This window comes from Cydia amplana, chromosome 4, assembly GCF_948474715.1.
Source record: "Cydia amplana chromosome 4, ilCydAmpl1.1, whole genome shotgun sequence".
Taxonomy (NCBI): domain Eukaryota; kingdom Metazoa; phylum Arthropoda; class Insecta; order Lepidoptera; family Tortricidae; genus Cydia; species Cydia amplana.
In genome coordinates, this window is record NC_086072.1 from 21,840,585 (window position 1) to 21,861,517 (window position 20,933).

Sequence of the window (20,933 nt, forward strand, 5' to 3'; positions counted from 1 at the left end):
TGTATAAAGTGTCATTCAATAGAACTTGCTAACTATGTAAACAAACCGCCATACTAAAATTGACACTGAATGTCAATTTACTAGTAACTTTTGTTTACATACTCGTAGTTAGCAAGTTCTATTGAATGACACTTTACGGTCACTTATGACTTACCCCCATATTCATAAAACTTAGAGAACCTTTGAGAACTTTTATCCCTTTCTAACAAACGCAAATGTCAAAATGACAGATAAGGACAAACAATTTAAGCTATAGCTGGTCAACCAAATCTTGTCAGTAAAAAAGGCGCGAAATTCAAATTTTCTATGAGACGATATCCCTTCGCGCCTACATTTTTCAAATTTGCCGCCTTTTTCTACTGTCAAGATCTGGTTGACCAAGTATAGCTATGAACTTACCAAGTTCTTAGTAGAGACGAATGGTAGATATAACTGGAAGCCTTGGTTAGCTAGCTGTGTCTCCAGCTGGTCGGACACCACGGAGAGCTTGTACCAGGGCGCTTCGTTCAGGATGCGCCACGCGGTGATGCCGGCGCTCAGCGGGGACGAGGGGTCCTGACAGGTCAAAAGTATTTTTCTCAAAAATGGACGGCAAAGTCGACGTTGCCGGTTAAAAAATAGGTCGCGAAGGGCGTAGTTTATGGTCATTCAAAAAATTAAAAAGTTAAAAACATTGCAGTCTCGATTTCGGGACTTTGCATACAAATTCCATTATTTAACGAGTTCCAAACTTTTTAAAACTTTAAATGGCCATATCAAATGAAGGCATAGGTCCATTAAACAGCCAAACAGATGATCAGCACTTATTATTATAATGTTGGTACCGCGACTATTTAGGTGTCTCAAATACGTTGGCGTATTTTCAGCAGAAAAATACACTTCTTTTTTTTTTTAAAGGCGGCAAGCAAATCTTTTTTAATGGTTTTACTTTTTTCTGTGAAAATAAGAACGTTGCTTCTGTAAAATATTTCTATTTCTTGCACCATTTTTGAGAAAAGCACTATATATGACTCGGCTGGAAGGCTACTTGCTGGCTTCGGTTCAATTAAACGGACTCCCAAGGTCGTCCGTTTAAAACGAATCCTCAGCCTGCAAGTAGCTACTTCCGAACCTCGACAATAATGTACTATTACAGTACATATGGTACTTTTTTTATGTTATAAATGGGCTTAGGTACTCATGGCCACAAACTAGCCGAGGCGAAGACGTGGCCTACGATGGAGCGAGCCTGCCCAGAAGCTGCCTGTTCACCCTCGATTTGAAGGTTGCCGGGTTATATGAGCTTTCTTTATCCCTTACAATTTATATATAAGTAAAAAGTAAATGAATGTAGGATGCGTGGATTGGAACGTAAGGATTGAACGAGTGAGTGAGAGAACGAACTGTGGAATGAACGACGTGTGAATGAGAGAGTATGATGCCGAGTGTCAGTGCGCGTGAAAGAGATAGCAAAACGCCATGGGCAGATTTAAAATTGTAACCGGAAATTCGGGGAGACTGATTTCGGACGTACGATGTGACGGTGTAATATTTCTGTTTTTTTCAATAATATAAGTTTTCAAAGTAATTTTGAGTTGTTTGAGTTCGCCCGACCCACAGTTTTGGTGTCAGATGTGGGAACGGCTCAAAATTAAGTAGACGACGTAATACGACGAGAAGATGACTAGTTGAAGACGTGACCTTGATGAAGACGCTACCAAGACGACGATTTTAATAAAGAAGACGATTTACGACGACTGACGACGATTTACGACGATTACAAACGACGACGAAGATGTCACCACGAAAAAACCGGCGTAGGCAAGACGACGAGCTCGCGGAAAATACGTGGCATGGCGCCGGCACCGGTATGTTACATCTCACCGAGGGCCTCATACCGAAGTTTACCGGCCAGGACAAGACCTACCCAGCGGCTAGGTGGGTCCAGGACGTTGAAGACAGTACGGAGCTCTGCGGATGGACACCATTACAGCAGTTGCTGATGGCAAGACGTACGTTGGCGGGAACTGCATTACTATGGTTCCGGGCGGAGCGAATATTCAAGACTTGGGATGAATTTAAAGCTGCAGTTCTGAAGGAATTTCCTGATACAATCGATACTAAGACGATACACGAATTGATGAGCTCCAGGTACAAGAAACCGAGCGAGTCCTGCCTAGAATACATGTTTACAATGAAAGAATTGGGAAAACGCGGCAAGATGCCCGACTACGTAGCAATAAAGTACATCGTGGAGGGAATAAAAGACCAAGAAGTTAATAAAATTATGTTGTATGGCGTGAGTACCTACAGTGAGTTAAAAGAGAAGATTAAAATATACGAGCAACTAAAAGAAAATATGTCTGGTTCTGGTTCGAGCAAAGAAAAAGAAGCGAAGTCGAAGCACGTAGATCACGAGAAGTCAAACAGGCGGATGGCGTTTACAAGATGTTTTAGCTGTGGAGAAATGAGTCATTCATCGTCCGAGTGTCCACATAAAGACAAGGGTTTAAAGTGTTTCAGGTGCAACTCATTTGGGCATATTTCTTCGCAATGCAAAACGCCACAAGCGACAATTTCAAATTCTCGCGGCAAGGACGACGGAAACGCAGCGGCGAGCAGCGGTGAAGTTAGCAACACGAGAAAACTTCACTCGAGTAACGCCGGTGGCGCCGCCAGCGGTGGGAAAAGAAGTTTCATGTGTCACACGAATGTCACGAACTTCACTTCGGACGGCGGCAATGACGTTAGCTGCGCCGACGACGCTGATACTGCAACGACGAATGATTATCAGTGTTTGACAACTGTTATGACGACTACGAGACCAAAAACGATTAATAACAAGCCGTTGAAGCAAATCTCCGTGTGCGGAAAGGACGAAATTGCGTTAATTGATTCCGGTAGTGACATAAATATTCTGACGATCGAGTGCTACAGTGAATTAAGTGCGCCGGAGCTTGTAGAATGCGATCCCGATGAGAATATAACTGGACTTGGCGGTGGTGTAAAATGTTATGGACAAGTTAAGTTAAAATTGTTAATTGACGGATATTGGTACAACGACATGAAGTTTTTTGTTATTGAGAAAGATAACCTACCAGTTCATTTGTTTAGAATGATTATCGGGCAAGAATTACTGAAGCATTGTACGACTGTGTTGGAAGACGGTTTTGTGTTGATTTTACCGCGTATTCGCTGGGTGTATGCCATACGTGTGGATGACCCTTCTGTTATAGGTAACGAGGTAAGCCCCGCGATACGGGAAAGGGTAAACAACATGGTGCAGTCGTATGTTCCTAGGAAGACGAAAGAGGCGCCGATCAAGCTCAAGATCGTGCTCAAAGACGACATCCCTGTGGCTCAGCGGCCGAGGAGGTTGGCCCCAAGGGAGCAGCAGGAGGTAGACCAGCAGATAGCTAAGTGGCTTGAAGACGGCATAGTACAGGTGAGTTATTCTGATTATGCGAGCCCTTTAGTGTTAGTAAAAAAGAAAGATGGTAGTATGAGGGTGTGTGTGGACTATCGACGACTGAACCAAAAGATTGTTAAAGACGAGTATCCTCTCCCAGTCATTGAAGACCATATTGACAGACTTGCAAATGCCAAAGTGTTTAGCACTTTAGACTTAAAGAATGGCTACTTTCATTTGCCTGTGGATGAAGAATCTGTCAAATACACTTCATTTGTTTCCATGACGGGCCAGTTCGAGTTCCTTCGGGCTCCTTTCGGGCTCTCGATCTGTCCAAAAGTGTTCACTAGATTTATCACAGCGATTTTCAGGGACCTGATTGCTAGGGGTATTATCCTTGTTTTTATTGATGATATTATCATTCCCGCAGAAAATGAAGACGACGCTGTGATCAGACTGGCAGAAGTATTGGAGGTTGCGGCTGAGTACGGGCTGGACATAAATTGGAAGAAGTCACAGTTGGTCCAAAGACAAGTCGAGTACCTGGGCCATGTTATCAAAGACGGACAGGTGTGGCCTTCACCAGAGAAAACGGACGCTGTTGCCAGATTCCCCGTGCCCACCAATACTAAGCAATTACAGAGTTTTATAGGATTGACATCTTACTTTCGAAAGTATATACAGAATTTTGCCATGATTTCAAAACCATTGACGGACCTGTTAAGACGAGAAAACAGTTATGAGTTTAACGATGAATGCCATGCTGCTTTTGAAGAACTGAAGAGAAGACTGGTGAGTCAGCCAGTGCTTCGCATATTTAACCCCAGACTGCAGACTGAGATGCACACAGACGCCTCGATGGCAGCAATCTCTGCAATACTGTTACAACGAGGAGAAGACGCAGAGCTGCATCCTGTGTACTATATGAGCAGAAAGACGACACCAGCTGAGAGCAAGTATACCAGCTATGAACTTGAAGGCTTGGCAATCATAGAAGGTGTAAAGAAATTTCGCTGTTACCTGTATGGAAAACACTTCAAGATTGTCACAGACTGCAAAGCGTTTCAAATGACATTAAATAAGAAAGATTTAGTAATGTCAACGAGAGTGGCAAGGTGGATACTACTGCTGCAAGAATATGATTTCGAGATTGAGCACAGAGCTGGAAGTAAGATGCAGCATGTAGATGCACTCAGCCGAAACCCATATGTGGCAGTATGTAACGGGCCGATTCATCAACGGCTGAAGACTTCACAAGAAAATGATGATGGGCTTAAAGCGATCATAGAGGTGCTCAAAAAGAACACACAGTACCAGGACTACTACTTGGAAAATGGTTTGCTCTACAAAGGCATACAGAAGCATCTCGTGGTACCAAAGACTATGGAAAACGAGATTATAAAGAGAGCACATGAGAATGGCCATTTTTCAAAAAAGAAAATGATTGAACTTATAAGTAAGGACTATTATATCAAGAATTTAGAAAGAAAAATAGAAGAGTTTATAGTCACATGCATACCATGTCTGTTGGCAGAAAAGAAGAGCGGAAAGCTAGAAGGGTTCTTGCATCCCATTGATAAACAGGAGCTGCCGCTAGACACTCTCCATATAGACCATATTGGTCCGATGACAGAAACCAAGAAGCTGTATAATCACATTTTGACAGTTGTGGATGCATTTACTAAGTTTGTGTGGCTGTTCCCAGTTAAGAGTACTACTGCTAAAGAAACCGTAGATAAGATGATGATATTTCAGCAATGTTTTGGAAACCCGAATAGAATAATTACTGATAGAGGCACCGCGTTTACTGGATCTCAGTTCGAGGAATTCTGTAAAGACGAAGGTATTGACCATGTTAAGATTACTACTGGGGTACCGCGCGGAAATGGCCAAGTTGAGAGGCTTCATAAGGTAATGACCAGCGTTCTGACGAAGCTGTGTATTGAAGAACCAAAACACTGGTACCGCCATGTCAGTAGAGTTCAGCGAGCCATCAACAGTACGCATCAGCGTAGCATAAACACTACTCCATTTGAGTTGCTTATTGGTACGAAAATGAAAATAAAGGAAGACTACGATATCTACGAACTGATAGAGCAAGAGAATAGAGATAGTTTTATGGCTATTAGAGAAGAAAATAGGAAGAAGGCAAAGGAGCAAATTTTACAGATACAAGATGAAAATAGAAGGAACTACAACAAGCGAAGGAAGCCTAGTACACTGTATACTGTGGGCGATAGAGTCGCTATTAAGAGGACCCAGTTTGGTGTAGGCATGAAGCTCAAACCTAAGTTCCTAGGTCCATATGAAGTCGTTGGATGTATGGGACGTGATCGCTACAGGGTGAAGAAACTGGACAGCGCAGCTGAGGGTCCGGGGAGTACCACTGCTTCCTGCGACAACATGAAGCCATGGCCTGGTGAGGAGTAAGTCAGGTAAGCTTTTGATGTTTTATGTACGTGCGCATAACAGAGGGCGCCACACGTGTTTTGCATGCCTATGCATGGCGCTTTCACTATGTTTTCCTACCATGTTTCAGTATTTTGATGATGTGCCCAATATTTTAAATATTTAATTAAAGTGTAACGTGTTTCTTAAACTTAAACTATCTAATGTGTAACTGTATCACATAAAGTTATGTCAAAGATTAATAATGTTAATAGCAAGCTTATAATGTTTGCCTATTACTATATACTGATGTTGATAATGAACCTAGTTTTTGAATGTTATGCCTTCGTAACATAATATGTTAAATTTAAAGATGTGCTTAGCAGTAAAAGATTATATTATGTTACTTAATTGCTAAAACCTATTTGATATGCTATTTGATCTCACGGATGTATCTAGATTCGTATCACGATAGTTCCTATTGTTTCAAATTACGTTGTAACTAGAGTCTAGAGTTGAGACAGTGTAGTCTGAGGCCAGACTAAAGAGTAGGACGGCCGATCTGTAGGATGCGTGGATTGGAACGTAAGGATTGAACGAGTGAGTGAGAGAACGAACTGTGGAATGAACGACGTGTGAATGAGAGAGTATGATGCCGAGTGTCAGTGCGCGTGAAAGAGATAGCAAAACGCCATGGGCAGATTTAAAATTGTAACCGGAAATTCGGGGAGACTGATTTCGGACGTACGATGTGACGGTGTAATATTTCTGTTTTTTTCAATAATATAAGTTTTCAAAGTAATTTTGAGTTGTTTGAGTTCGCCCGACCCACATGAATATAAATAACTGAAAACAATTTCATATGGATTATATTGCTGGACCAGCAATTTATGATAAGCTTAAATTTTTAGCTGACAGTGGGGTTGGCAACTGTCAAAGGTTTGCATAGATGGCGCCATCACAGCTTGCCCCTTTCTCTAGTTTAGTTCTATGAGATTTGGCTTAAAGGGCTGACATTCAGACCGTACGATCACAAAAAAAAAAAAATTTGACACAATAGGCTACATGACTAATTTTTTTTATGGTATCAATCGATCGGATTTGTTTTTAGGATCAAATGTCTATACGGGACCCATTGCATTAAAGTAACACAAAAGTCAGAAATTGTAGTCAAAGTCCGACAGTCGCACTTCACTCGCGAAACGCCCTATACAAAACGACCAGAGGCCGTGACGTCATCGCCCATCTTGTAGTATGGACAAAACGAGAAAATTGCGTTTTTGTCGGTGAAATATTGCGTTTATGTATATAGTTGCTATACAATATTTTTTTGGATGAAATGTAAGGAACCGAATGGTACCCTTACTTTTATCGTTTTTGGAAGTTAAAAAAAACTTAAATTTTAAAACTTTCAGGTCCTGTAATTTTGTAATTTTTCAATATTTTATTTTAATATTCACATTATTGTGATAAATTGCTCGTTTGCTATCTATTTTACTAGATTTTGTTATAAAATTCAACATGTGTCATCATCCCTATTCTAAGGACTAACAGGGCAAGCTATGCTGGCGCCGTCTGTTAAATACTTCGACCGGCCAACCCTATTGGAATTCAGGGGTGAAGCAGGGGCAGGCAGCACCTACCTTGACTGCAGCCCTCGGCAGGCCGGCGAGCAGCAGCGTGGCGCGCGCGGAGCAGGGGACCACGGCGCCGGCGCCTCCGGGGAAGCTGAACGAGTGGTGTAATTCACAGCCCTCCACGGAGATCAGGAAACCGCGGATGCGACCGTCGTATGTCACCACCAGCACCTCCCAGTTCCTGTCAATAGACGAATGTTACAGACAGACGGAATAGTTACATGGCAAATAATAAAACAATGCTTTATTTCTCTTTAGTCTTTACTAATCTGCATTAATGAGGGACCTATCGATACCGCAGATGACCCTGTGACGCATACCTGTTTCGACGTATCTCCCTGGCGATACAGAGAGGTAACTTTAGTTTATATCATACACCATATCGCTTTTTCGATAATTACTATTATTATTTCTGTTTAAGAGCGAAAGAGGTATGTCAGGATCGTAGCAAATGTAAATCCGTGGTCTCTGCCTACCCCTCCGGGAAATAGGCGTGATTATATGTAGGTATACGTATGTGTGTTTAAGAGTTAAATCCTTTTGGGACTCTTAGCGCACGATGTGTGGTAAGTTGATTACAGTACGGACTCAAAAAAGAAAAGTATAATGTTTTGCTCACCATTTGTTATCCTTTACCCTGAGCGGCATGAAAATAATGTCGGCCACTGCGTGGGTGTTGTCAGTACATTCTAGCCCTCCTGGTCTTGTACAATCCTTAAAATATCAAAATTATTATTAAAAAAATATATATATATTATTTCCAAAAGAGACAGTACAGTGATTCCCATACTAGGCTCAGCCTGTAACGTGTGTATTCTTTATATATGAGCTCAAGTATAGTCAAGTGTAAAGATATGGGTGCACAGATTATACTCAAAAATATGTCCTATAGCTTCTATGTGAGCAAAATTAAAAACTATGGGACATATTTTAGAATAAGTTATATGCACCCATATTTTCACACTTGACTGTATGTACAACAGGTTGCATTTAGAATAGAATAGAATAGAATAGAAATAATTTTATTCGTGAGCACAAACACAAAATAGAAACAGATATAACAGAGATATAACAAGAGATGACAAGAGATATAACAGAGAATAAAAGGATAAAGTGCCACGAAATGGTCTCATCTCAGCATGTTGCTGGCGACTTCCAGCGCTGATCTTCCGATGAGACCATCCGGTGAAACAATCACGACAGGTAACATGAATACAAAACAAAATTAATATATAACATACAAAAGACAAAGATAGCAAAAAGATAAAAATACATTACAATAAATTACTATGTACAATGTTGGGTCGAACCCGTCTTGGCCGTACATTACGCCTGACAGCTAGCGCCATGCGGCAACTATGCAGACTAAACTAAAAACTAAATGAAGAAGACAGGTCGATTTCATGAGCAACATTAATATTTTATCGATCTCACAGATTTAACTACGTACAAACAGACAACTGATGGCAATTTCTAAAGTAATGTGCCATGGCAATGACCTGAATGAATGAATGAATGAATTTCTCGACCAATTTTCGTGATTTTTTACATCATAATATGTAAACTTACCTGTTGAACCAACTTGTTTTTTTTTTTTTAATTTTTCAAAATGGCTTAGTTATGGGGGCTCGTGTGTGAGGTCAGTGAGGTGTAAATAAATGCATTTTTACTTACAGCCGGTATATTAAAGAGGTTGGATGCAGTCAGATCAAAGAAGCTGACCACACCATTCCCATAAGCCATGGCCAGGAACGAGCAGTCTGGACTCCACACCAACTTGCGCCACTGGGGGTATGCATCTCGAGACACTAAAAAAAGGAAACTTTATTACTTTGCAAGTTCTCTTTTAATTTTTAAGTATAGCCCGTATCAAATAGGTAGTGTGACAGCCAGAGTGGACAAATATATGGCAACATCTTTTTGTTGTCTTCAGCAGTTTCATTTACCATAATTCTGAATGTAGAACTAGGTTACAGTTATTGCACCATAGAGAGCATATCACAAATGATACTGTTCACACTATTTTGAATTTAATATATTTTATCTCCAGAATATTTTTACCATTCATCCTAATTCTCCGCTGTCTAATATTGGGAAATCTATATCTGACCTGTAGTCCGAGCTGCTATGGTGGCATACTCGGAGCGCTTTGTCCTGATCTCCAGAATATTATCAGCTAGGACTGCAATCACCTTGCCTTCATCCCCGAGCGCTATGTGCCACTTCTGCTGTCTTTCTTTGCATCTGAAATTTGATGAAAATTCATTATTTGATTCTATCTTAAAATTCTTTAATTCTACTTGAAAATAGTTTAAATAAAAGGGTTTCTGTATTAAATTAACATATAAAGAAACTTACGCTGCTATGCTGTCAATAAGGCTCTTTTTAGGTCCGAAAAACTTCAACCATCGCCAAAGAGCCGATATATTTTCCGGAAGAATATTATCCGGCTTTTGCTGGAAAACATACATGTAATTACTTTTAACGAAATTATAATATACGTGAAGCAAACTGCAACGCTGTGATATGAGACTAAGCTAATAGTTAAAGAAAATTAAATGAGAAAACTTACGATGTATTCAGGTTCTGGTTTCCATTCAGAAAACACGTATAATTCATGTAAAATGGATTTGTTTTCTTCCATTGTGAAACAATTTGATCACTAATAAACTGTTTAAATGGCTAACGATTATTTGATAACCATATTACACTGAAATATTTAACAAAATTGAAAATATTTCAGTGTTGATGAAATTGAACGTATGTTTTTGACAGTGACAGAAAAGTATTGACGTTGTGATTGTCCGCTGGAGGGCTTGTTCAGAAACCTCGTCAGAAACCGTAAGGTCGCTGACATGCTTTGTTTCTTTTGTCTAAAGTGGTGTCCAGACGGGATGATCAAATCGACCGATTTGATCAGAAATAAAATTGGCGTCAATCTCCAACTAATGGTGATATTTGAGCCCTCTAAGTTAAAAAATGCTCCAAAACGAAAATACTAGCGTCACAAATTGGTATTCTTGCGTCCGCAACTCCGCAGTTCGCACCCCATTTTATCGGTAATATCGGTCATAATCGGCGGTCGATTTGGCACGTCCTGAGGGCCTACCGCGAACCACGTTAGACGTGTTGTCTCTCTGTCGCACTTGTAAATTTGTACGTAAGTGTGACAGGGAGGCAACACGTCGAACGTGGTTCGCGGTAGGCCCTCTGATTTGATCGGAAAATTTCATCAGATTCGCGAAAAATTGTCTCGTCTGAACACAGCTTAAGTTTTTAATGGGTTTTAATCACATTTGATGAAAGTTTATTCCAAATATTTGCGACTATAAATTTTTGAAATTAAATATATGTTTACACCAAAACCTACGTTTATATTCAAACATACGATTACGATACGAAAGGATAAATTAAAATTATCCTTTTAGGAACTATACCCTCTCTAAATGTCATGATTGACGTTGTTTCCTCCATTTATTTGTAGGTTAAGCTAAAACAAAAACAGAATATCGTAAAATCGTGTTATTAATTTTATATTGTGTATACTCCGACTGTTCTTATCCGTGTTCTAAACTGCAATTGATAAATCATGAACATTTTATCAGATATATACTATAAGGTAAAAAACTTTCCTAAACTTTTACGCAGTTTAGAAAACAGTACTTTGCTGATTGTTTACGTTATGTTTCAGAGCTTAGCTAAAAATGAGGAAAACCTGCGTTTCTGGGAGAATTATCTGCATACTTTGAGGACGCTAGACTTTAGTGTGTACGCCGATAAGTTGAAAGTCCCAGCGTTGGTTCCAGTGGGTAACAAGGTATTCTTTAGAGGTGTTTTGAAACATACCAATGAAGTTACTGTTGCCCTGGGTGCAGACTACTTTGTTAAGTGCTCGCTGTCACAGGCAGAAGTGCTTCGGCAGCATAGAATTAAAGGTAGGTAGCACTTGACAAGAAAAACCTGTATGCTTGTTTTGACTTCATCTAATTCTTACCACTTTTAAATTACACACCGGTTTAAACATTGGCCACCCGTCATATCTTTGGCCACCACGTTTTATTTTATAATTGCAAACAAAAATACATATACTTAGAAATAAATTAGTAAATATTTTTCAGATGCAGAATCCAAAGTAGAAGCACTCCAAAAGGAAAGAGAATACATTCAAAACCAGCTCCAATTTGGTGCTAAAAATGTATTTAAAGATCAAGGACAAGAAAGTCAAGAAATAATAGAAGAATTCACTGAAGAGGACGATTTAAAATGGAGAGACAAACACCGGGAGAACATGAGGCAGTACAAACAGAGAAGCAAGACTGAGGAAACTAAGGAAGAGGTGGATGATGAGGAACTGTGGAACAGACTTGAGGAACTGGAGTTACAAGAGGAATTGGAAGAAGAAATGGCAAAAATGGATATAAATAGAGAAAAAAATGTTAATAAATTGAAAAGAGGACATGATAATCAAATAGAAACAGATAAAACTGAAGAGGATATGCCAAAACAAGTTACTAGTGACGGACGAAAGGAAAAGCTTACAATAAGACATTTAGAATCTAAAAATAATAAAATCTTAAAAGAAAAGGAAGCTCATAAAGATGATGATAAAATGGAACTTTTACAACAAGTGATTGATAGACAAAATGAATTGAAAGAGAAACTGACTGATTTGAAGAATAAAGAAACTGCTCCTAGTCAAACTGAAAAGGATATTTTATCAAGAATAGATGAAATGGAACAATTAGAGGAGTTAGAAGATGAAATGGACAGGTAACATAGTTTCTAGTGATGTTTTTGTGTATATTAGATCTGATAGAATTCTTATGATACCTAGCATAAAATTAAATACAGATTAAAATATATTCAGAAATATGAGATGCATGCAATTTTAATCATTCACATTTGCTTTACAGGTTAGACAACATTCTCCAAAATGAAGATGTGGAAGAAGCTGACGAGGAATCGGAGCAAGAACATTCATTGAAACAGCCGGCAGTTAAAATAAAAAGAAGTGTGTCATTTGCTGATGAAGATGACAGTGAAACATTGGAATTAACATTCACACATTCAGAAACAGAACCAGATACTACACCTTATGATAAGGAGAAAGGAATTACAAAGCCTAGTGATATTTATGAAGCTTATGCTAGCTCATTTACTGAAACCACATCTATTTTGAAGAAATCAAAGTATGAAAGAGACTTGTCACCGTGTGGACCTAGAAATGAGAAGAGGACTAAAGTAGTTGACTTTCAGGAAGCAGAGGATAATCGGAAGATGAACAAGACCATTGTTGTTAATGATGTGGTTGAAAAAGTGGATGAGAATGATAACAAATATGAGAGTGGGGACAAGAGGCCTATGAGCTTATTTAAGAAACGGAGACAGCAAAATCTCAAATAATGTAAATACAATGAAATTAAATAACTTTTTGGCATAAGTATACTGTGTTTTATTACATACGAATATTATTGATACCTCTCCATATCTTTGAGTAGAGTATACTTTCACAAAACATTAAAAAAAGAGGGTACATTGATTGAAATAGTGCTGCTCGGCTATTTCATTTTTTTTATTCGATTATAAAAAAATTATTATGTTAGCGATGAAGAACCAACTTCTATGGATTATGTGACGAGAAAATTTGGGCGAACATTTTAAAAACTTGTTGATTTCAAGTTGGTTCGAGATTTTGGAACACCATCCAAAAAATATATGATTCAGTGCATATTTCCGAACGAATCGTAATACTCATTTCCAGACGAACAACAGCTGTCAACTTGTTCTGTCACACAAATTCTGTCAGTTCAATCAGCCTTTTTGTAGGTTATGTTGTTAAAATAAAAGGCATTAATTAATTAAAAAATAACACAATTCTGACCACGCATACATTTTCACGATGCTTTCGCGCAACTGGAGACATCTCTGCCGGCGTTACTCACAGGCTGTGAACTTTAGGACCTCCGAAGCTTCACCAGTAAGTCATTTTAGAATTCATGAAAGTTACAACCAATATTGACTATAAGAGTATCTATTCTGGTACTTTAAGCTTAAGTAAAACCTCTCTTTGCTACTCCCAACACCACATTTGTCTCCGTAACCGTTTTTCAAAAGCCAAGAGACTACCTATAGTCTAAACTTTTTTCAGTCCCAACACAATGACAACCAAATCGGCATGTTCTACACGGTCAAGCCCGAAGTAGTGAAGCAGCTGTTCGGGCAGGGAGGGTTCCCAAAGAGCTTTCAGAAGCAGAACAAGACCTTCACAGAGGCTAGTATCATGGTGCGGCGGCCAGCGCTGGATATTATGGAGTGCATTAAGGCTACGGACTTTGATAAGCCAGTTATCAGATATGTTCTTTGTATCCTTTGAAAATAACTATTTCTAGAAATGTTTTTTATTTATACTAGTGGCTGCTAAGTAAGTGAATGTATAATATTTTAGTTTTTACAGTGTTTAGACATGGTAATGCTAGGAACGGTAGGAAAGGAAAGGCTAAAAAGTTTTGTTTTACTTTCTAGTATTGTAGAATTGAAATACAGATAAATAAATATCATAATACTTTGAAAGTAAGTAATATATTTTTAGCCATCTTAATTGCATAGGAAAATCAAAATTCATTATAGAATTTGTCATTTAAATTTAATCTTCTGTATTGATGTTTATTTATATTACATTTGAATATACTGTTGATACTGTAATTCAAAATGTTGAGCAATATGTTTCCGAGCAACACAATCAGATGGAGAGAAAGGGTCCGGCAAGTCCCTCACGATGGCACATCTTCTGCACTACGCTCACACTGAAGGCTACCTCATTGTGCATGTTCCTTGGGGTAAGTCTATGCTAATCATAATTTCTGACTTGGTTATTAAAATTTACACTAAACTAGAGATGGGCGCCGACCCCTAAAATCGCGGCGGCGGCGCGCCGGCAAATAGAGGCGCGGCGGCGTGACGCCGGCGGCGTGGCCATGGATTTTGATGACCTTGGATACCTATGGCTCCTTTAAATCATTATTTTTTTATGATATACGAGGCAAACGAGCAGACGTAAAACCTAACGGTAAGCGATTACCGTCGCGAGTAAGTGCGTTGCCTATGAGAATACGCTCTTTTCTTGAAGGTTTGAAGGTCGTATCAGTCCGGAAATACCGCAGGCTTACTCCACAATCCACATTTCACAGTTTAGCTGTGCAAGGCAGGAAGTTTCTGGAGAAACGCACAAGAACTGCCAACCATCTAAGTGGTGAAGATAGAAATCTTGTCGCGAAGGGCGATCGCGGAAAGAAGCGGCAGGGAAATAAATTCCTCGGAGCACTCCCCGTTGTACAAGTAGGTCTAGGTACAAGCCATGGAAAATGCAAAGCGAGTCTACATCTGTATGCAGCGCATAGGAATCAAGCCCATCTGAATTATTACGATGGCAACTGCCAATTTTTCACTCTTAGTTGGATGCAGCCTAGAAGGAGAAGCTGGTACTGTGGTGCCGCCCTGCCCACTGATGACAACAGTATTCAATGTCTGGGCAAACCCGTGCCTTATAAAGCTGTAGAAAGTGGGCCAGTGTGTAATACTATCTCGATCTGTTGAGCACACCGATGCATTTTTGAGACTAATTTGGCAATTTCTAAAAGGCCGCAGAACTCAACTTCACTCGAGATGTCGTCGAATTAAAGAAGTGCTTTACGCACTGAGCTTTAATTGGTTGAACCGGACATCCGCTATACAGCTCTCCCACTTTGATATATTAGCGGCGCGGCTCTCCCGTCATCCAGTGTCGAGTTGGACGCAAAGAGCTTACACATTTCCCATGTGCAGAGATGGAAAAGATGGCGTGCAGTAATTCCCCTGGATAGCTTTGACAAGAGACCCGAACGCACGAGTGGAAGGAAGGTGTTCTAACTTCTCCCAAATCCTACCAATGTGCAGCAACTATGCTTTGGCAACTACCTATTACTCTTTTGAAGGACCTGGAGGCAAACTTAAACTCGTGTTTTAACTTTGAATTGAATTGAAATATTAATAATGCGCTATTTGTCGAATTGTATCCACATATCTATCGTAACTACTGCTGCTACTGCGTTCCGATAGCGACCCGTAACTCCCGCTAGTTGGCGCTGGAGTGCACGGCGTCACGCCGGGCTTTGGTCAGGCGGCGGCGGCGGCGCGCCGAGGCCCATAGCTACACTAAACTCTGTCTTAATATTTAACATTTTTCTTAGAAATGCTTTTCTTTCACCTATTATGTTACCTATTGTTGTTTTTTCATGATAGGACTTCCTAGCTTTCAAAACTGGTTCACGTCCAAAATTTCAAAACATCAAAGTTAATAAATACGCCATAGACAAGAAAAATGAATAAGTTTTTTCTTCATTCAGTATCGGAATGGCTCCGCCGCATCCCTCGCCACAAGGAGATGGCGAACTCCGCCACTCGGGAGGGCTTCGTGGACCTACCGCTGGACGCAGCCGCGTGGCTCCTGCACTTTAAGAGCCAGAACCAGGCGCTGCTTAAGCACCCAGATGTAAGATAAACAAAATAAAATATTTATTTGTTTATTTAAACTTTATTGCACAAAATATATACAACCATCTAGAAATGGCGGACTTAATGCCAAATGGCATTCTCTACCAGTCATAAGGCCAGACAGAGACACCTACAATTGGTGCAGAGAGAAATATGTTCAATGAATTTAAAAAAGCAAACCATACTTAAAATATCAACCGCCCAGTGGCGCCCTCATTAGGGGAATTGTGTTTTCTAATAAACCAATTAATATCTGTATAAATCAGTTTGTACATTAATATTGTTGTCCTACAGATTCCCCAACTTTTGGTCTTTGTTATCGTGTGTGCCAGCCGTTTTCACGCAGAAACTCAGGAGTTTTCAAATTTTAATTACCGTCCGCATTATCACTAAAAACTAATTTACTATTTCCTTCATTTAAAAATTATCTTTTTTTACAGTTGGTCCTCTCAAAAGAATACGTGTGGAGCAAACGCGAGAAGACCGAAGCGGGGGCGCCACTATCGCAACTAGTCGAACATGGAATCAACAGAGTCAAATACGCTTGTGACGTCATAGATGCGCTGATTCAAGAAATTAAACTGCTGTCTAGCAGTAAGCGGTGAGAACTGAACTCTGTATGTTCGAATTGGCCTACTGGACTTGAAAACACACTATTAAATGTCAGAACAGATAGAGATATCGACTTTAGTCTTATAGTATTTTATGCAACCGTTGTTTAAGAGAGGTCAAAAAAGGCGAGTGGCGTGAGTAACAATTTGAGGCGAAGCCGAAAATTGTTAAAAAAGACGCCACGAGTATTTTTTGACTCAGTTAAACAACGTTGCATACAATACTTTTTCTACGACCAAGCACTTACTTTGAAATTCAATTGTAAATTTAACAAATATATTTCATTCAAGAAGTAGCAAAAATTGAGGGAACGGGCGGAAAAGAATGAATGAAATAAAATAAAAAACGTGTCTATGGTTCACTTATTTGTCAGAGATGACATTTAATTTAAGGTTGGCAACAATGTATTTCATTCAATATTTTTTAAGTGGTCATCACACGAAGTATCGAAAAAGTGCCAAAAAGATACTGCGTGTATGCAAAAATCCTTTTTTGGGGAATAGACTAAAGACTTGTCTTGACAACTATAAGGTAGGGTTTTAAAGATGTGTGCACGGCCCTTTAAATGACAAATAAAAGTACAGGAGTAGAAAAAAATGTAAATAACGATTGCACACTTCTTATTTACACAAGTTAATAATCACAACTGTTATTTTAGTAACCAGTGATACTCAAAAATAACTAAATTACACTGAATTGGTTGATAAAAGAAATGCCTACAAACAATCTCTAGCTATATTTTACGTCGACCAAACGCTAGCGCGATCTATCTCCATCCCGGCGCCATCTTACGGAGAATTGTGTAACTAATAAAATAGAATGAAACTCCTTACTTACTTGTACCCCTTACTAGTTACTATCAATTTAAATTGTTTCATAAATTAAATCAAATTCCATTAATTACAGTTGCAAAACATTCGTTGCCGTGGACGGTTTCAACGGGTTCTTCTATCCGCTGACGCGGCTGCGGACCCCGAGCAAGCGAGAGGTCAAGCCCGAGGAGGTCACGCTCACCACCTCCTTCTTACACCTCACCACCAACGACTGGGTATGTTCACTTTTCACTTGCTAATTTAGGTACCTACCTATAGCTGATGGTCAAGCAAATCTTGTCAGTAAAAAATAGATATCCCTTCACGCCTACATTTTTCAAATTTGCCGCCTTTTTCTACTGACAAGATCTGCTTGACCAAGTATACTTAAGTACTTTTTTTAATTTCTAGGTAGACCACGCCTAACTAAAACTGGCACATTGTGAAAAGAAATGTATAACAATAGAATAAACAATGATTAAAATAAATCGTAATTGGTACATACATACTAAAGCAGTGTTTTTCAAAGATATGGAGGTCGCATAAGCTTTATAATTATTAAAAAAAAACAATACAGGTTACGAAATATAGGGAAAGGTCAGGGGGTCATGAAAATAATTAAAGTTGTATAATAATATTTCCTACCAGTATACCGCTTTTCGAAGCCCTATACTCATATACTACTTCTTTCCTCAGAGCAATGGCGTAGTTGTGGTGACAGCGGACCAGCTGGCGGTTCCCGATGACCACCAAGAGTCATATCTACCCAAATACTTGCTCTACAAAAAGGTTTGTATTTCCGACATTAGGTATGCTTCAACGGCAACCGTGCGAGCCAATGTCCATAGCTTGCCGCGCGATATGGAGACAGGGCTTTATAAGAATTGCGATTCATTTTTACTATAACCACAGTATAAATAATAGTACTAAGTACAGAAGACCCACTCTCTTAACAAAACGCGTCTGTTACGATCAGCACAGATATGGCCGCTAGGTGGCGACAGCGCCACGCGCGGCTTATAGCTTTCCCCAAAATTGGGGCCGAACGGATGTACTTTTGTACTTTTAGTTACCTGTAGCAAAGCGACGAAATCGCATAGTGAGCCACGCCTGCTATAACAATATTATGATTCGTGATTATACCTGAGTATTCCTAAATTAATAATTCTGGTAGAACTAGTTTTCAGAAGTATCCTATAATTCCAGGGCTTCGAGCACTTAGACCCCTTCATCCCAGTGGAAGTGGGCAGGTACTCAGAGAAGGAGTTCCTCTCCTGCGCCAGCTACTACCGCGACCGGCTCTGGCTGCGCGGCCCCGAGGAGGTGGAGACGGAGCTGAAGTTTGTCAGTGCTAGCAACCCTTATAGGTTTATGGAGCTGTGTGCCCCGTTATAAAGTTTTAATTTAGGATAATATTATATTTGTATGTAGATATTTATTACTGTGGTTTTATTTATTGTAATACTAACAAGTGTTCCTGTTTTTGTTTGGGTATGATTGTTAAGATCCCAACCTTGTTTTCTAAAAGTAAGCAGGCAAGTATGGACTTTATACTACTGTATGACATTAAAATAGTTTATTTTTAGAAAAAAGCTTAAAACTAAGCTAGGCAATTTGTTAAATTTGACTCTTGCATATTACAGTCATGGTCAGGCCTCGGAGTTTTTTTAGCACGGTAAGACTAAGGAGAGCTATGGAGTCTTTGTTAACATTAAAATTAAGTTCATACTCATACTCATCCTCATTAATTAAGTACAAGTAAATTATGTACAGCTCTAGACCTAATAAATATCAGCGATCATCACAATAACGAAATACGTAACTATATATTCATGACATAATGTGACATCTGATTTACTCATACACATATTTAGGTAAAGAGGTTTAATCATAAGTGGCCTCGGTATTATACTCTAACTCTTCATAGGGTTCTATCCAGCGCTGTATAAACGAAGAACGTTGGCGAGATTTTGTATTGTGTAGAATGCTGTTGACATGCTTTAATATAAAAGTGTGTCTTAATTGCGTGAGATGTACGTCACAAGACACACACATTACTACACATTTTTCGTGATCGTATATAAGATCTTTGTACGGTTCAATCCAGTGCAAAATTTCAGATATTTGTGGATCCGTCATAATGAAATCAGCAATTTATTCCGAAATTTGCCTTAAATGAATATATTGAAGTAACAAATCAAACGTCTTAATATGTTGATACATGACATATGATGTCATTAAGTGCATTATCTAAAGTGGCCAGTGACAACGTATAGTTCCTTATCTTAACAGTAATTATAGTATGTAGGTACGTTAAGTACTTAAATAAAATATTGGAGCGATGACACTGCAATATGGGTAATATAATAATATTAACATACACATATACATATTATTACTTTTTTATAATATAACATTTAATTAAATATATGTAAACAGAATTAATTACATATAAGTAGTCTAAGTATTTATAAAACGATTCGGACGAACTTAATTAATGAGGATGAGTATGAGTATGAATTTAATTTTAATGTTAACAAAGACTCCATAGCTCTCCTTAGTCTTACCGTGCTAAAAAAACTCCGAGGCCTGGTCATGGTAGTCTAAATACTCTAAATGATGAACAGACGTTGATTTTAATAATTTATTTTGCTGATCGAATTACAATATATCTACAGTACCCTTAACCGAAACCTAAACATCATAGCCGACAAAGTGGCGCTTGCCGATGCATTCTCCGATGTAGAACCAGAACAGCACCTCCATGCCGACGAGCGTGTTCAGGGTGGCCTCCTTCACGGTCTGGTTCTTCCAGGCGCCCGACTTGGCAGTGGAGAGGAGTTTGCCGATGCCTGACTTGATCTGAGGGATCTCGCTCAGTTTGGGAGGCGCCAGCTCTACCTTGGCGTATTTCATGAAAATGGCAAACTTAGGTCGCGCGCTGGCGATGGCATCTGGAAAATGATAAGCTCTTGTGAGAATGTTAGACTTAGGATAGGGGGTAGGGAACTATTTACACATAACCTCAAATCTGTTTAAGAATATCGATTAGTTTACAATTATACAAGTTTTATTTTGTGATAACTCTCGAATCTCTCATTACGGCCATTTCGTAAGTATTAGTAAATTGTGACCTGCGACCTTCATTTATTAAATTTATATTAGAATTATTACATAACTGATGCGACCAAAACATTGAACAAATAGTATTATTGGTATAATATACCGTAAATATTGTACACTTACTGTTAATCAACGCGCTGGCCATTTCGGTAGGATTTAATTAAAACAGATGAGGAGGCAGACTGATTTGAAACCAAATTTTTGGTTTTGGAATGGAAGTTGATCAGATTTGTCCTGTCAAAATCAGACAGAAGGGCGATGGCCGCCAGTAGCCGTCAATGCGTGTCTCGAATAGGTTCTAAAGTTTGAGTAGACCGAATTTTTTACATATAGTTTGTCAAAGAACCGTCTTTTTTTCAAACATAGACAGAGAGAATCATACTATCTTTGTCTTTAGTACTAGCACCCAAAAGAAAAGGATGAGTACAGTTTTTTTAGTTCTTA

General features: G+C 39.1%; 4 protein-coding genes across 4 annotated transcripts in view; 2 read left to right on the forward strand and 2 right to left on the reverse strand.

Moving 5' to 3' along the window:
• The window catches only part of LOC134647555 (NBAS subunit of NRZ tethering complex-like), a 63,671-nt gene extending 53,474 nt beyond the window's left edge, over window positions 1-10,197 (reverse strand). Inside the window, exons 1-7 of the mRNA XM_063501909.1 lie at window positions 9,986-10,197; window positions 9,772-9,869; window positions 9,524-9,657; window positions 9,088-9,221; window positions 8,033-8,127; window positions 7,420-7,594; window positions 400-555 (exon numbers count right to left, since the gene is read on the reverse strand). Of these exons, the coding sequence (XP_063357979.1) occupies window positions 400-555; window positions 7,420-7,594; window positions 8,033-8,127; window positions 9,088-9,221; window positions 9,524-9,657; window positions 9,772-9,869; window positions 9,986-10,057 (864 nt within the window). The 5' untranslated portion in view covers window positions 10,058-10,197. The remainder of the gene's footprint in view (window positions 1-399; window positions 556-7,419; window positions 7,595-8,032; window positions 8,128-9,087; window positions 9,222-9,523; window positions 9,658-9,771; window positions 9,870-9,985) is intronic.
• Window positions 10,198-10,884: 687 nt separating this feature from the next.
• Window positions 10,885-12,853, forward strand: LOC134647373 (unconventional prefoldin RPB5 interactor-like protein). The gene is made up of 4 exons (XM_063501711.1): window positions 10,885-11,032; window positions 11,105-11,348; window positions 11,532-12,183; window positions 12,327-12,853. The coding sequence occupies exons 1-4, from the start codon at window positions 11,003-11,005 to the stop codon at window positions 12,814-12,816; spliced, it is 1,416 nt and encodes a 471-aa protein (XP_063357781.1). The 5' UTR covers window positions 10,885-11,002; the 3' UTR covers window positions 12,817-12,853.
• A 365-nt stretch (window positions 12,854-13,218) lies between these two features.
• LOC134647691 (small ribosomal subunit protein mS29) lies at window positions 13,219-18,804 on the forward strand. Its single transcript, XM_063502046.1, has 8 exons — window positions 13,219-13,390; window positions 13,562-13,775; window positions 14,157-14,249; window positions 15,795-15,940; window positions 16,383-16,543; window positions 17,461-17,602; window positions 18,063-18,155; window positions 18,573-18,804. The coding sequence occupies exons 1-8, from the start codon at window positions 13,313-13,315 to the stop codon at window positions 18,759-18,761; spliced, it is 1,116 nt and encodes a 371-aa protein (XP_063358116.1). The 5' UTR covers window positions 13,219-13,312; the 3' UTR covers window positions 18,762-18,804.
• A 1,192-nt stretch (window positions 18,805-19,996) lies between these two features.
• LOC134647413 (ATP synthase subunit g, mitochondrial) lies at window positions 19,997-20,720 on the reverse strand. The gene is made up of 2 exons (XM_063501767.1): window positions 20,613-20,720; window positions 19,997-20,320 (listed from the first exon to the last, which is right to left on the reverse strand). The coding sequence occupies exons 1-2, from the start codon at window positions 20,632-20,634 to the stop codon at window positions 20,061-20,063; spliced, it is 282 nt and encodes a 93-aa protein (XP_063357837.1). The 5' UTR covers window positions 20,635-20,720; the 3' UTR covers window positions 19,997-20,060.
• Between the last annotated feature and the right edge of the window lie 213 nt (window positions 20,721-20,933).

Coding starts and splice junctions, on each gene's coding strand:
- LOC134647373 (XM_063501711.1), top strand. CDS start 11,003: ATGAACATTTTATCAGATATATACTATAAG. Junction 11,033..11,104: donor TATCAGATATATACTATAAG/GTAAAAAACTTT, acceptor GTTATGTTTCAG/AGCTTAGCTAAAAATGAGGA. Junction 12,184..12,326: donor TTAGAAGATGAAATGGACAG/GTAACATAGTTT, acceptor TTTGCTTTACAG/GTTAGACAACATTCTCCAAA.
- LOC134647413 (XM_063501767.1), bottom strand. CDS start 20,634: ATGGCCAGCGCGTTGATTAACA. Junction 20,321..20,612: donor GGCCAGCGCGTTGATTAACA/GTAAGTGTACAA, acceptor ATCATTTTCCAG/ATGCCATCGCCAGCGCGCGA.
- LOC134647691 (XM_063502046.1), top strand. CDS start 13,313: ATGCTTTCGCGCAACTGGAGACATCTCTGCCGGCGTTACTCACAGGCT. Junction 15,941..16,382: donor CGCTGCTTAAGCACCCAGAT/GTAAGATAAACA, acceptor CTTTTTTTACAG/TTGGTCCTCTCAAAAGAATA. Junction 16,544..17,460: donor CTGCTGTCTAGCAGTAAGCG/GTGAGAACTGAA, acceptor CATTAATTACAG/TTGCAAAACATTCGTTGCCG.